The 16616-nt window shown below is 45.8% G+C and overlaps 1 protein-coding gene across 3 annotated transcripts in view; it reads right to left on the reverse strand.

The window, feature by feature from the left end:
- Positions 1–81: 81 nt before the first annotated feature.
- The window catches only part of BPHL (biphenyl hydrolase like), a 37275-nt gene continuing 20740 nt past the window's right edge, over positions 82–16616 (reverse strand). For 2 of the 3 annotated variants that reach the window (XM_017497468.2, XM_017497469.2), the window contains exons 5-7: positions 16484–16616; positions 13519–13642; positions 82–740 (exon numbers count right to left, since the gene is read on the reverse strand). In XM_017497468.2, coding sequence (XP_017352957.2) covers positions 653–740; positions 13519–13642; positions 16484–16616 — 345 coding nt within the window. In that variant the 3' untranslated portion in view covers positions 82–652. Of the gene's footprint in view, positions 741–6445; positions 6519–13518; positions 13643–16483 lie in introns of all 3 variants that reach the window. The other variant, XR_001816145.2, reaches the window with a different exon arrangement.

Raw genomic sequence — 16616 nt, forward strand, 5'->3', positions numbered from 1 at the left:
ACCAGGATGGTCTCGATCTCTTGACCTCGTGATCCACCCGCCTCGGCCTCCCAAAGTGCTGGGATTACAGGCTTGAGCCACCGCACCCGGCCCCAGGAATTTACCTTTTAAGACAATGGTATAACTTGTCACAACTTCATGTTAGAAAATCAGATTTAATTTTCATAGCTATTGAAGTTAGAGGCTTTATTCCTTTTTTTTTTTTTAAAGACAAAGTCTTACTCTTGCCCAGGCTGTAATGCAGTGATGCAATCACAGCTCACTGTAGCTTTGAAGTGGGCTCAAGTGATCCTTCCACCTCAGCTTCCTGAGCAGCTGGGACCACAGTTGTGTCCCACTTTGCCTAGCTAATTAAAAAAATTTTTTTTTTTGTAGAGCCAGAGTCTCCCTATGTGGTACAAGCTGGTCTTGAACTCCTGGACTCAAGCAATGCCCCTCCCACCCCAGCCTCCCAAAGTGCTGAGATTGTAGCCGTGAACCACCACCTGAAGCCAGAGGCCGTTTTCAACATGTCATTATTCTCATTTGGTCAGGATAACACTGAACGGAGGGGTAGAAAGCTCAGGTAGAGAATTTCAAAGGCATCATGGTAACAGGGAGCAACACGATCACACCCCACACTGAGGAACCACCAAGACTCAAGGGTGCATTCTCATTGTAGGAAGTCTTCTGCTAACTTGTTGAATTCATCTGCAAAACGCAAATGCAGGTTGTGTTTGCCTTCTGGCATCAAATGCAGCCTAAAAAGAAGGGGAAAAAAAGGCTTTGAATCAATGGGACACCATTTAAGAACAAACCCCTCACTGTCCCCAACATGCATGAACATCTAAAGTGAAAAATTCCCACATTTCCCCCCATGACCACTATCCAGGAGAAAATGTAACCTATCAACCTAAGAACATAAGACAAACGTGAAGCTCTTGGAGTTTATGGCTACCCTGGAGGTTGACTGTAAGGCAATGACTTAACAGTAGCAGACACACAGTATAGTTGGAATTGAATCAAGTAACATGGTTTGACTGGAAAACAGCCTGAGAATGGGGGAGGTGATTTGGTGGTTACTCTAGAAAGATCCATTTTAATGAAGTTGGTTTTAAGAAAGAAGGTTGGTAAGATGATAAAAATAAGTGTCCAGAATGCACTGTGCTGGGGCCGGTGAGTTTCTTGGGGTGTCCATGTAGTGGGCAAGTGCAAAGTAGAATTCACAGCCGCCCCCGGCCTGCTGCTCCAGGTTCCAAATCACCCTTCCATTTTTGGATTACTGAACTAATACATCTGAATACAAGCCGCCAGACAAATGGCTGTGAGGGTGGCGAGCCCACGCCAGCCGCCCTGTGCTCCAGGAGCCGTTGCTGCAGCTGTCACGGCTCAGTGTTGTGGCAAACGCACTGTCCTCGTAAGGCTTCTTCCTTTCAACAGGATTGTGATCAAATGGGACAGGTTTACAGTTTCTTGAATAAAGGCAGCCTTCTCTTTGTTCTATATTTTACTTATTAGCTACAAAAATATACCAACACTAAAAGTGTTAAAGTTTCTAGGATGAAAGTTTAAGTTCAAGCCGCTTTGCCTACAATGATAACTAGACATTAAAAGGACAATATTGGGGCAGAATGCGTTACCATGTTGCTGCCTGATTTTTTGACTTTCAGTACTGGGGGGCTGACAGCTCAGAACCTCAGTAGGTGCAAGGGAGGAACTGTGGCTGCAGGGAGCTGTCCTCGGAAGATGCTGGGCCTCTTTCTACTGAGCTACCACATTGGGGGTGGGAATGGGGTACCAAGAGAATCAACTTGAAAGGAAGATATATTGTTGGGACCTTTCCGAGGGCCTTGGAAAATTAATGCTATTACTAACAACCAGAACATTCTAAATTCAATTTTAACACTACCCAGAAAAGAAGGATGAGTTGCACCCACCCCAAAGATAGGATCCCAGTTGCCTACACAATAGGACTTGCAGGGACACTCAAGGCCTTTGTTTTCAGAAAACAGAAAAGAACCAATTGCCAAGGATGCTGAGAGGTCACAGGTTACGTCTAGGCTAAACTGCATCCCTTAATCTGCACAAACCTGGACCGAGGCAGGGAATCCTCAGCCTGCCACACGTGAGGCCCTCCTCTGTAGATAGCCCATCTGGCTATGATTTGCTGGTTTCCCATATGGAAGGAAGAAGACCCTTACTGTAAATCCTTTCTTTTTCGCCGTTCAGCACTGTTTGCATTCTTCCTAATCTCTAGATCTCAGGGAAATAAAAATTAGAGCTTCCCTTCATTAAAACACAGGAGACCTGCTCTGAATGCTGGATGGATAAATGGACAGATGGACAGACAGAAGAGTCTGAAGACAACTGTTCTTGATATCTTTGGCGGGTCATTTCATGCTCCTTAGCACCTCTTCCTCCTTCAGGTGTGACACAGGTTTCACTGCACTGAAGAATCTATTTTGTATTCCTCTTTGGGAATAGGACCACCATAGACAGGCATGAATATTAGCTGTCAAGGCAAGAGAGGAGCTCTGTAGCTGACCCAGATTCCCACCCAAGTAACAAAAGGATCTAATCACATGCTCTGTGGAGAGTGGTTTCTGAACAATAACATTCTCCAGAAAAATGAGTGGAAACCCCCCACTGCTAAGCACATGGCTTAGTTGGAAACCAGGGGGCCTCAGAGGATGAACACAAGTTCTTCTGCCAGCACAGGTTCCTCATAGCACCTGGCATGATTTAGAAAGCGATATGATTCCAGATCTTTCAAAAACTAGAAGCTGTCTCATCCCATGGTAAATTTATTGGTCACTTTACCTCTGTTGATACAGCTCTTCTAGGTCAAGACAGCATTGATGAAATGCCAGCCTCACAATGCTACCTTTCCTGCCTCACTGGGACCCTTTTCATCTTTGGCTGAACTGCACTTTCACCTGTAACTCAGGGAGTTAACAGAGAGTAACAAGGCCACAAGTAATGTGTTGTGTCATGTCTTCACCTTGGACCAATGTGACAAAACTTGATCTAATAACTCATAAAGTTGTCAGTAAGTCTGTAGTCCGCAGAGTGCTAGGATGTACTTTTAACTGGAACCCAGGGTAGGCTGCTGGTTCTTTGCACAGGATCTCTTCCAGTGGGAAACTGGGCAGCAACATGGTGCATCACTTGTCCAGGCATTCCTGATGACGCCATCTAAACCTGGTTGCCAATAGCCCCTTTTTATTCAGAAACTAAATCTTTTTTCATTCTGCTTCTTCTAGAAAGCCCCATCTAAGAAAAAGGTACCAGGTCAGGTGCAGTGGCTCATACCTATAATCCTAGCACTTAGGAAGCTGGAGGCAGGCAGATTACTTGAGGCCAGGGGTTTGAGACCACCCTGGTCAACACGGTGAAACTCCATCTCTACTAAAAATACAGAAATTAGCCGGGTGTGGTGGTGCATGCCGGTAATTCCAACTACTGAGGAGGCTGAGGCAGGAGAATCACTTGAATCCGGTAGGCAGAAGTTGCAGTGAGCTGAGATCCCGCCACTGCACTTCAGCCTGGGCGATAAAGCAAGGCTCTGTCTCAAAACAAACAAAAAGGTAATGATGGGCAAACCACAAGCTCCTTGCTGCTGATGAAGCTGAGGGCTGCCCTGGCTGGACAGGCTCTCCTCTGGTTAGGGCCGACCAGGCATTTGGGGATGGTGGTGGCAGCATCTCACTGAAAGGCTCCTTTTCTTGAATGCAACCATGTCTCAAGCATTAGGCACAAGCAATAGATGTAAAACTGCCCTGGAGGCTGCTTTCTGGGCAGTGTGGTAGCTTGAGGTGGGGTGCTGGTGGGCCCTCAGGCTGCTGGGCTGGTGCTTTTAAGTGGTGTGTGGAGGACAGTCTTTCCAAACCTGCTGGGACTGTGGGGACCTAGATGGGCCCTGAACTGCAGGAAAGCTTTCTTCCTGTGACAGTTGGATTCAACTGAGGTGCCATCATGGGATGAAAAAGCCATGCCTGGCTTTATGGGGCCAGGACATGTCTTGTCTAACCAGTACAGAGTCCATATTGACAGGCTACATCCATCTCCCTGAGTCACAATTCCTCACCTGGAGAATGGGGACAGTAATGGAATCCACCTCATAGAATCAATCATTCTTTTTTCTTTTTTTTTTTTTTTGAGACGGAGTTTCACTCATGTTACTCAGGCTGGAGTGCAAATGGCGCGATCTCGGCTCACCGCAACCTCCACCTCCTGGGTTCAGGCAATTCTCCTGCCTCAGCCTCCCGAGTGGCCAGGACTACAGGCACATGCCACCATGCCCAACTAATTTTTTTTTTGCATTTTTAGTAGAGACGAGGTTTCACCATGTTGACCAGGATGGTCTCGATCTCTTGACCTTGTGATCCACCCGCCTCGGCCTCCCAAAGTGCTGGGATTACAGGCGTGAGCCACCGCGCCCGGCTAGAATCAATCATTCTGAGGATGCAATGAGATAGTAGATTCAACATATGCAGCATGGGTCTGTGGGCACGTGGTAAGCTTAATAAATGTCTGCGGTTATTTTATTTGTATATTTGTATTGCACTTCACAATGTGCAGAATTCCTGAAGGTGTTAATCTGTACAGCATATTAATGACTGACTCAGGGGAGCACAGTGAGTCTACATTTGTTGGCTAACACAACACCTCCAACTGGAGGCTTCTCTTAAGACAGGTTTTTTTTTTTTTTGAGACGGAGTTTCACTCATGTTACCCAGGCTGGAGTGCAATGGCGTGATCTCGGCTCACCGCAACCTCCGCCTCCTGGGTTCAGGCAATTCTCCTGCCTCAGCCTCCTGAGTAGCTGGGATTACAGGCACGCGCCACCATGCCCAGCTAATGTTTTGTATTTTTAGTAGAGACGGGGTTTCGCCATGTTGACCAGGATGGTCTCGATCTCTTGACCTCGTGATCCACCCGCCTCGGCCTCCCAAAGTGCTGGGATTACAGGCTTGAGCCACCGCGCCCGGCCTTAAGACAGGTTTTAACGAAATGTTGCAGGTAAGATTTGTCTGGAAAGGTTCAGACCCCACTGTGTTTGAAATATTAGCACAGGCCGGGCGCGGTGGCTCACGCCTGTAATCCCAGCACTTTGGGAGGCCGAGGTGGGTGGATCACGAGGTCAAGAGATCGAGACCATCCTTGTCAACATGGTGAAACCCCATCTCTACTAAAAATACAAAAATTCAGCTGGGCATGGTGGCGTGTGCCTGTAATCCCAGCTACTCAGGAGACTGAGGCAGAATTGCCTGAACCCGGGAGGCGGAGGTTGCGGTGAGCCGAGATCGCGCCATTGCACTCCAGCCTGGGTAACAAGAGCGAAACTCCGTCTCAAGAAAAAAAAAAAAGAAGAAAAAAAAAAGAAAAAGAAAAAAAAAATATTAGCACAAAGGACTCAACTTGGTAAGCACTGGCTAATTCTGTGTGCAATAAATCCTGCAATGAGCCCACAAGCAATGTCTGGAACTGACAGTTTTCCCTTCCACCTGAGCAGCGGTTGGGAGGAGCTGAAAGCAGCACCTGGGCAGAGGAGGGCTGGGATGCCAGTGATCGGGAACTGTCACCTGGGGCAGGAGCAGAGGAGAGGGCAAACCACTGCCTCCAGGTGGGACACAGTCCACAGTGGAGGCAGCAGCCCTGCCTGCCTGCAGCATCTGCCTCTCCACCAGAAGCTGGCTTCACTTTCCTATGGAGCTGAAAATGAACCACTGTCACTGGTGTGAATCTTTTCACCTAAGCCAATTCATTTCACCCCAGCTAGTGGTAAGGCGCACACTGGCCTGCCTGGGAGGACTGGGGCCATCTTACTACTGGTGGCCAGACCCAAACAGCCAAGGAAGCTGTCTGGGTCTGAAAGCTGTTTGGGTCTGAAAGAGTCCCTTCCCTCCCTTCCGTGGTCCAGACAGAAAACAGCAGCTAGCCCACTACACAGACATCCCAGGCCTGACCCCTTGTTGCCGGCCTGCCAGCACACCCTCTGGTGAACCCAACACAAAGCCCAGACTTCTACAGAGATGGCACTCATCGGCCCTTCACCCTGTGACGGTGTACTTTGTGTCAACTTGACTGGGCTACAGGGTATCCAGGTATTTGGTCAAACATTATTTCTGTGTTCACGAGGGTATTTCTGGATGGGTTAGCATTTGAATCCACTGACTGGGTAAAGCAGAGGCCCTCCCCAATGTGGTGGGTCTCGTCCAATCTGCTTAAAGCCTGAGTAGAATAAGGCTGAGAACGGGAATTCCTCCTGCCTGATGGCCCACAATCTGGGATGCTGGCTTTTTCCTACCTTCGGACTCATGCTGAAACATTGGCTCTTCCTGGGCCTCAAGTCTCCTGGCTCCCAAACTAGAGCCACACCATTGCCTCTCCTGGCTCTCAGGCCTTCAGACTTAGACTGGAACCACATCTTTGGCTCTCCTGGGTCTCCAGCTGGCCAACTCACCCTCCAGACCTTGGGACTTGTCAGCTTCCACAACTCCATGAACCAATTCCATATAATGCACCTTTCTTTCTACCTATATATACATACACGCATATACATCTTGTTGGTTCTGTTTCTTTGGAGAACCCTACTATGCCCCTCTACCTACACTAATAATGGTGCTGTCTTAGCTATTCAGGAGGCTGAGGCAGGAGGATCTTTTGAGGCAAGGAGGTTGAGGCTGCTGGGTGCTATGACTGGGCCACTGCGCTCCAGCCTGGGCAAGAGAGAGAGACCCTCTCTTAAAAATTTTAAAAATAACAGTGACAATAATGGTGCTGAAAGTTGGGACAGAGAGCAATGCCTGACCTAATTTCAAGCTATGCCCCAATGTTCTCTGGGGGCCCTGTTTACCTGTATCCACACCAGCATTCCGTCCTCAGAAGTGGCAGCTACTGTCTGTTGAGGTTTTTTTTGTTTGTTTTTTTTGAGACAGGGTCTCATTCCTATGTCCAGGCTGGAGTGCAGTGGCATGATCACAGCTCACTGCAGCCTCAACCTCCTGGGCTCAGGTGATTCTCCTACCTCAGCCTCCTCAGTAGCTGGGGCTATAGGTGTGTACCACCATCCCTGGGTAATTTTTTTTTTTTGTTTTCTTTTTTGAGATGCAGTCTAGCTCTGTTGCCCATGCTGGAGTGTAGTGTGACGATCTCAGCTCACTGCAATCTCCGCTTGGGTTCAAGCAATTCTCCTGCCTCAGTCTCCCGAGTAGCTGGGATTACAGGTGCCCGCCACCACGCCCAGCTAATTTTTGTATTTTTAGTAGAGACAGGGTTTCACTGTGTTGGCCAGGCTGGTCTCAAACTCCTGGCCTCATGATCCACCTGCTTCGGCCTCCCAAAGTGCTGGGATTATAAGCGTGAGCCACCGCACCTGGCTACCTGGCTAATTTCTTGCTTTTTGTAGAGACAAGGTTTCAGCATGTTGCCAGGCTGGGTGTATTGAGTCTTAAATTTAAGTCCAAATGTACAAATACCTCCTCATTCATTCCTCAAAAAATATTTTGAGATGATAGGTATTGTCATGCCCATTTCACACAAGAGGAAACAGTGGTATGGAAATATTACATGTAGCACATGGTGACCAAACCAGCACTCAAATGCAGGTCTGTCTGAGTCCCCTGCTAGTGCTCTTCACCCTACTGCTCTCCCCTTTAGTTGACACGACCCTAAGGTGCCAACTCTGTGCCACATGGACTTCCCCACCTGGTCTGGCCTTCTGGCCTGGGCTCAGAACATGCAGCTGGTCCTGTGAAGGTGACCCCAGCCCATCCACAGAGACATGGCCCTCTGTGCACCTCTCGCTCTCACTCTCTCTCTTTCAACATGCACTGAGCATGTTCAGATGCTCTAGGCCATGTCCAGGGATACGCCTTGGAGTGTTCAATAGGGGAAGAATTGCATTCACGTTAGCAGCTGTTAGAGGTATGAATAAGGAGGCCGGGTGCAGTGGCTCACACTTGTAATCCCAGCACTTTGGGAGGCCAAGGCAGGAGGATCGCTTGATCCCAGGAGTTCAAGACCAGCCTGGACAATATGGCAAGGCCCTATGTCTACAAAACACACACACACACACACACACACACACACACACACTTAGCTGGGCATGGTGGTACATGCCTATATCTGAGTTACTTGGGAGGCTGAGGTGGGAGGATCACTTGAGTCCAGGAGTTCAAGGCTACAATGAGCCATGATCACACCACTGCACTCCAGCCTGGATGACAGTGCAAGACCTGTCTTATTTAAAAAAAAAAAAAAAAAAAAAATGGTATGTATAAGGAGCCACATGGCCTCAGATAGGTGAGTGCGCAACTGGAGGCACAGGGAGGTGAGAAAGCCTCACTGAGGAAACGCCTGAGTCCTGGCCTAAGGCACGAGCACACACCCAGACAGGCAAGGGCAGGGGCTGAGGGAGGGGTGAAAAGGGACTGCAGGTGAGAGGTGAGGGGCTCATGATTTGCAGCTGAGTCTGATGAAACCCAGGACAGGGCCTCTGGTTCCTGGGATCTGAGCACCTCCTCAGAAGCACTGAGATGGGCTGAATTGTACCCCTCATACTGATATGCTTAGATCCTGACCCCCAGCATCTCAGAGTGGGACCTCCTTTGGACAGAGCGTTTAAAGAGGTAATTACTTTGAAATGAAGTCATATGAGTAGGTCCAAATCCATTAAGACTGCTGTCCTTCTATGAGGAAATTTGGACACGGGAGGCAGAAAGGTAAAGCCAGCACCCCATCACTGCTGCCATCTGAGCAGCTCTCATTTTGTGTTTCATATCTTAGGCTTCTGCATAAGAGTTTGTTAGAGGAAAAGCTTCAACTGACTAAAAACACACTTTAAAACCACTGAGCTTGAATAATCTCTGAAGCCTCTTTGCTTTCAAGAGATTCTTATTTTTCTTCTACTACAGGCAGAGAAGACAGAAAGAGGCAAATTAACATAAGCTGGAAGTAGACCTCCCTTTGTTCAGCCTCCTTCCGAGGCATGAAAGGCAGTGTGGTGTCGGCTTCACACATAATCTGTATATCCTGGTAAAAATCTGGGAAGGGAAAGTCTGCGCCTTTAAGTGTTTTGTTTGTTTTATTTTTGAGACAGTTCACTCCTGGTGACAGGCTGGAGTGCAGTGGCGTGACCTCGGCTCACTGCGACCTCTGCCTCCAAGGTTCAAGTGATTCTCCTGCCTCAGCCTCTTGAGTAGCTGGGATTACAGGTGCTCACCACCACGTCTGGCTAATTTTTGTATTTCCAGTAGAGACGCGGTTTCACCACGTTGGCCAGGCTGGTCTCGAACTCCTGGCCTCAGGTGATCTGCCCACTTCAGCCTTCCAAAGCGCTTGGATTATAGGCATGAGCCAGTCTGTTCCTTTAAGCTTAATTAAAAGTGTACCTGGCAGCCGGGCATCGTGCATTGTACCTGTAATCCCAGGACTGTGGGAGGCGGGAGGATGGTTTGAACCCAGGAGTTCGAGGCTGCAGTGAGCTATGATCCCACCACTGCACCCCAGCCTGGGTGACAGGGTGAGACCTTATCTCAAAAAAACAAAAGTACCTGGCAAGGCAGTGAATGAAATATCCAGTTCACTGGAAGTTTGCTATACCAAGTTGCTTCCCTGCTGTCAGATGGCCTGGTGCGCACAACACGGTTGGGTTTTGGTACTCAAGGAATCTGCCTTCCTTTTGTGGGGACCAAAATAAACCAGCCACATTCTAGGTAGGCTCATGCCCAACATAAAAGGCAAAGGAAGGTAATAAGTAGAAAATACAAGCCATTTTTGGACAGTCATTGCTAATACCACTTATACTCAACCTAGTTCTTCCAAAGAATATTGCTCTAAGAAAGTGATCTTCCACAAAACAGTCTACTAAAACAATTCATATCTGCACAGTAAGGGTGTTTTTCTCCTATACTGATGTACTCTGTTGCTAGGAGATGGGCCTGGAACAGAATTCCTAAATTAAGCTTTCCTGCAGACTGACTTTAACTGACACTGGCTCTTTAAGGGCACATACTGCATTTACTATGTGTGTCACTGTGCAAAAACCTGTCATTTCTAAAGCTGGAAGACAATTAACCAGGTCACCTGGTATCTTATTCTAGGCATGTTACCATCATACATATTAAGAGATAAGCGGCAGCTGTACTATGGTGGAAAAGTACCATATTAGGAGAAAAGCAAATCTAAGATTTGTTATTGACTAGCTATGCAAGCTTGAAAGATGGCTTAACATCTCTCAGCCGTGATTTCTCATCTGTAAAATGGATATTTTTCGTGTTTTTGTCATAAACCATAATTAAGATACTGTATAAAAAATACCTTTTAAAATAGTAAGTGCTATATAATCACTTTGTATACTGTAAATGTATACAATTAAAAACACACAAGAAAAGATAGTATAAAAATCTTTTGTAAGGATTAATAAGAAAGTATACTATTTGAATTTTGTACCATGACCATAACTTAGTATTATAATTTTATAAGTCTGGTTTGAAAATACCTACTATTGCCGGGCGCGGTGGCTCAAGCCTGTAATCCCAGCACTTTGGGAGGCCGAGGCGGGTGGATCACGAGGTCAAGAGATCGAGACCATCCTGGTCAACATGGTGAAACCCCGTCTCTACTAAAAAAAATACAAAAAATGAGCTGGGCATGGTGGTGCGTGCCTGTAATCCCAGCTACTCAGGAGGCTGAGGCAGGAGAATTGCCTGAACCCAGGAGGCGGAGGTTGCGGTGAGCCGAGATTGCGCCATTGCACTCCAGCCTGGGTAACATGAGTGAAACTCCGTCTCAAAAAAAAAAAAAAAAAGAAAATACCTACTATTGCCTACTAAATCAATTTTTCTTTCTTTCCTTCCTTCCTTCCCTCCCTCCCTTCCTTCTTTCTTTTCCCTCCTTTCTTTGCCTTCCTTCCTTCCTCCCTCCCTCCCTTCCTACCTTTCTTCTCTCTCTCTCTCTCTTTCTTTTCTGAGACAGATTCTCGCTCTGTCACCCAGGCTGGAGTGCAGTGGCATGACCTTAGCTTACTGCAACCTCTGCCTCCTGGGTTTAAGCAATTCTCCTGACTCAGCTTCACCAGTAGCTGGGATTACAGGCACCTGCCACCACACCTGGCTAATTTTTGTATTTTTAGTAGAGATGGGGTTTTGTCATGTTGGCCAGGCTGGTCTCAAACTCCTGGCCTCAAGTGAACTGCCCACCTCAGCCTCCCAAAGTGCTGGGATTACAGGCGTAAGCCACAGCGCCCAGCCCCTACTAAATCAATTTAAAAACTCCTCCATTAAACCTTTCTGTCCCCCTACAATATAATCCTACCTAACTCCTACCTCTGCTCTTCACTGACACTATGTTCTCACCAAATGAATTATTTGTTATACAGGCCCATATATATTTCTGATTCATGGTTGAACTGGTATAGGAGGAAATGTGTGGAATAAGAGATGCCTTTTAACTTAAAAAAATGCTAAATGAATACAGCATTATCCACTATGGATATAGGATTATAAAGGTTTATGGTAATTGTATTTTATCCATTATGGATATAGGATTATAAAGGTTTATGGTAATTGTATTTTATTATAGAAAAGAAACATTTTTTTCCCCATTTAAAAATTCTCTGAGAAATCTGTTGTTAAATATATCATAGAGCAGAGCGATAAGGAAGCAGTGGAGCTGTTTCTGTGCCTGCTTTCTCTGCTGGCCTGGGGGCCTTAGGGACAGGGAACACTACCATTAACTGTGCTGAGCGGCGCTGGTGTCAGCAGGCATCAGAAATTGGCTCCTGGAGGGAGGGAAGAAGGATTTTCCAAGGTTGCTAATAAATCCAATTTCAAAAAAAATCCCAATAAAATTTCAAAGACGTCCTGAGTAATTCAGAGGCATATGAAATTAATATATATGCTCTGAAGGGGTCAAGGCTTATTTAGATGTTTATTTTTTGTTTTTTTGTTTGAGACAGAGTCACACTCTGTCACCCAGGCTGTTAGTGCAGTGGCGTGATCTTGGCTCACTGTAACCTCCGCCTCCCAGGCTCAAGTGATTCTCCTGCCTCAGCCTCCAGAGTAGCTGGGATTACAGGCATCCACCACAATACCTGGCTAGTTTTTATATTTTTTGTAGAGACAGTGTTTCACCATGTTGGCCAGGCTCTTGGCCTCAGGTGATCCACTGACTTGGCCTCCCAAAGTTCTGGGATTATAAGTGTGAGCCACCACACCCGGACTTGGATACTTATTTTCTAATATATCTATCTAAAAAAACAAATTACAGGTCCACACCTATAAACCCAGCACTTTGGGAGGCCAAGTTGGTGGATCATCTGATGTCAGGAGTTTGAGACCAGCCTGGCCAACATGGTGAAACCCAGTCTCTACTAAAAATACAAAAATTATCTGGGCATGGTGGCACATGCCTGTAATCCCAGCTACTTGGGAGGCTAAAACAGAACAATCACTTGAACCCAGGAGGTGGAGGTTGCAGTGAGCAGAGATCACGAAACTGAACTACAGCCTGGGTGACAGAGTAAGTGAGATTCTGCCTCAAAAAATAAATAAATAAAATAAAAATAAATAAACAAAAAACCAAACAGACCCCTACTCTCCCAGTTACCCCTGATTTTCACCTCCAGGATATGCATCCCTTTATGTAAAGGAGACAATGAATTTATTCAAGTTGGCATGTCTGTTTTGATAAAAATGCCAAGAAGGCTGGCTCCTGTGTCAGCCGAAGTATTTAAAATAGAAATTTCTATTTCATACAAAAATTGATGGGGTTGAGTAACAGAATTTCAATGGACATATCTTGTAAGGTTCTCTGATGTCCAAGGTTGGCTGGCAGAAACCTGGACGAAAAGAACAAGGGATTTGTAGCTGCTCCTTAATCAAGCGAGCCACCCGCATGGCTTGGAATATGTTGGTATTTTGTAATTGTGAATAAATAATGGGTTTCTCTTTACAACGTGTCCATCTTTAAGGCTAAAATAGCTTAGAGTGAAAAGTTTACAATATTAAGCAGGGAAAAAAGCAGGATTGAGCTGAATATAGAATACGATTATCTCTGTGTATAAAAATCCTGATAATGATAGTGTTTAAATGGCCGGCTAGCCGTGGCAATTTATTTTCCTTTTTTGGTTTAACAGATTTTTAAAAATTGGGTGGTCAGCGCTTTTATAATGATAAGAAACTAAGCTGAAAATTCCCAAATTGTGTAAAACTGTTTCAGTTAATACTGGTGGAAATAAACCTAAACTATCACCAAGTGACAGGGCTTAGCACCTATGAGCATATCTGCCACTCATAGAAGTAAGAGCCATCTATCTGAATGTGCCTTTCCTTCTGGTTATCAGTTACCCGCAGTTCAGGGGTTCCATACTCCCTGGTACCCCTAAATAAAGCAGTGCTACTGACTGTCACTGGCAAAAAGTGGGGGTGTGTGCTCTAAAAACTCCAACTCCTCTTGCTTCTTTTCCTTCCAGTAGCTTCGCTCGTTGACTCCGAGGCTCTGGGGTGGGAGTGTGAAGGTGGTGACTGGGCTTACCGTGAGCCTTTCACGTGTTCATGAATGAAGTCAGCATGAAACCTCGGGACCAGAGGATCCTTCTCGCCATGCACAATCAAGGTGGGGCACTGGACCTGGGGCAGCAGGTGCCGGCAGATGTTACCTGAAGGACACACAGCACAAGGAATCTGCTTTAGAGCAACCATTCTGCACAGTCAGAGGAAGGGAAACGTGGCGAGCCCTGCCCCTCTTTAGCCCTCAGTTTCCCTATCTGTGAAAACCGTGGTTTGGATTTGACCACGCTTGGGGTTCTTCCAGCTCTTTCTTTGGGGTTCCTTTTCTGTTTCTCATTTGTTTGCTGTTTCTGAGTTCTATTCGTAAACAAGCAGCCTGATTTAAATTCACATAAAATAGTAGGAAAATCAAATAAACACCCCACCACAATATTCTATAGCGGTGGTTCTATAGCTCTATAGCTTGACGCCTGTAGAGCTTTTCCCTGGAGATCACACTTCAGATGAGCACAGGGGCCCCGGCCAGCCCTCAAAGCATATGAACCTCACGATGAACTTATTATACAACTTACACATGGGAAAGTAGCTTCTCCTGATCGCTGGCACCTCCATGAGACTCCTGACTAACATACTTTGGAGAGCCTGTAAGGACTGACTCCCATTTATAACAACTTTCCTGAGGCGATGATGGACAGCCTGCGCTCTAGTCCCTCTAGTTCCTGTACTGCAGTTTCCTGCCTCCGCAAGACTGTGGGGGCTCCTTAACCACTGGGAGCTTTAGCCTCAAACAGGAACAATCACAGTTCCCTTGGCTGTTGTGGGGCTAAAAAGAGAGTTGTAGCTAAGGTTCCTGACATCCCTAAGCTAGCTCTTTCCTTCTCCCTTCCTTACCTGTGTGTGTCCAGAGGAAAGCACTGCAGCTCTGAGAAGGTTGGGAGCTGCCCCCACAGTGTGGTGCTCCCTGCCCTGCCCTGCACAGACGCCAGGCCTTTCCCTCCTCCTCAGCGGGGAGTCACTGCCTGCTAAGTGAGAAGGGGACCTATTGACTAGGGAAATACTCCTCCAGGTCTCTGACGCTTCCCTCACCTGTCCCAAGATGACACACACCTGCCAATTCATCATCATGTGATGATGAAAGCCAACGTTGCTGAGAGCTCACTTTGTGTCAGGAAGTGTTTAAACAATTTCATGTCTGTTAAACACAGTAGTTACATGTTTTAACTCATTCAGCATATGAAAATGTTTTTCCATTAAGTACTTTTATAATAATAGTAATACTAACCTTTCATGAGGCACTTACTGTCTTTGATCCTGCACCGAAGCTGAACAGATAATATCTCATTTAATCTCTACAACAGCTTTTCGAGGTCCCAGACAGGAAACTAAAGCTTCAAGAAGCTACGTTACCTGCCCAGATCCATTCTAACAGCAACCCACGGACACAGCCAGAATTCACACTCAGGCCCATCAGACTCCAGCGCTGTGCAATGAATCCCTATGCTATCCTAAACATCCATAAACCTGAGAGGACAGTTAGGAAAAAAGGGCTCCTACCAAATTAGTCAGCACAGAGGGGGACACATCACGAAGGTCTCACTGTGAGACAGTTTATACACTGCAATGGCCTCTATATCATGACATATTTTTGAATTACTCACTTAACTCTATTTCTACCTCTAAATCTTCCTATCTTTTCACTAAAACATAAAAGTTTACATTTACAAACGTGACCTCTTTAATGGAGAACTGTCTCAAACACTGTTTTACGGCATTTTAAAAATTTTAAGAGCAGAGGTTTCCAGGGCCTGTTTCTATGAGTAGATACTGAACAGGAACATTGTAAAACATACATTTGCTGTTTTCAACTCAAACCAGAAGAGTAACATTTCCAAACGTCCTTTTCATTGTGAAAGTTTTGGCAGATGACTCAAGCAGGAAACGATTACCTAATAGATCAAATTGGTCCTTCAATCACAACCATTTTGTAACAATGCACTCCAAGATTAGATCTTAGCTACTCTATTTTCTCAGCAATTAAAAAAAAGGAAAAATGAGATTATAACCATCAATAGCTATATCAAAATAAACTACAGTTCAGAATTTCTCTTAAAGATGTCAATCCTTACTTTAACAGGAAATCTCGTTAATTTTTCACATAAAGAATAGGAGATATTTGTTCATAGTTAAGGTCATATAACTTAGTTCTAAAGATAGGAAAAAATCCTGAATATTTTCTTCCTCGTATTAATTCCATTGAGGTTGAAGATAACAGTGTCCTTGTGGGGTGACACATCTAAATATGTAAAAAGGAAAAAACATTGTCCACATTGTGGCCTATTTATTTTCTAATTACTCATTCTGGAATTAGAAAATAGAAACTGCTCAAGGCTTTTGGAGGATTTTGTCATCACATATACACCAAGGATTAGAAGGAAGAAAGAACAGTCTGCTATTAAAGACTCAACAATATGGGCCTGGCGCAGTGGCTCACGCCTATAATCCCAGCACTTTGGGAGGCTGAGACAGGTGGATTACAAGGTCAAGAGATCGAGACCATCCTGGTCAACACGGTGAAACCCTGTTTCTACTAAAAATACAAAAATTAGCTGGTCATGGTGGTGCACACCTGTAGTCCCAGCTACTCGGGAGGCTGAGGCAGGAGAATTGCTTGAACCCAGGAGACAGAGGTTGCGGTGAGCCGAGATTGTGCCACTGCACTCCAGCCTGGGTAACAAGAGCGAAACTCTGACTCAAAAAAAAAAAAAGACTCAACAATATGAACCTTTGGACATGCAGTCCTATCTCTACATTAAGGCAGACTGATTGCACAAGAACTGGCACGGTATACAAGAACTAGTATTCTCTGTTCACACAAGAGTGTGTGCGATGATGGGAGGGATTCATGAATCACTGAGCAATTCTGGAACAGCAGGGAGGAACTCGAGCACCCTCTACAACAGGCAGAGAATACTTGAAGCCCAGTAACCTACCATCTGGGAGAAGTTTAAACTGGCTTATGCCATCCACCCACTTTTCACAGGTTCTGGCAAAGTAGTCATACCCATAGAGGGCTTCTAGAGGCTTTCTTGTTCTCTCACTCCATTTAGAAACATCTCGGATGCC

Source organism: Cebus imitator, unplaced genomic scaffold (assembly GCF_001604975.1).
Source record: "Cebus imitator isolate Cc_AM_T3 unplaced genomic scaffold, Cebus_imitator-1.0 Scaffold231, whole genome shotgun sequence".
In the NCBI taxonomy this organism is placed as follows: Eukaryota; Metazoa; Chordata; class Mammalia; order Primates; family Cebidae; genus Cebus; species Cebus imitator.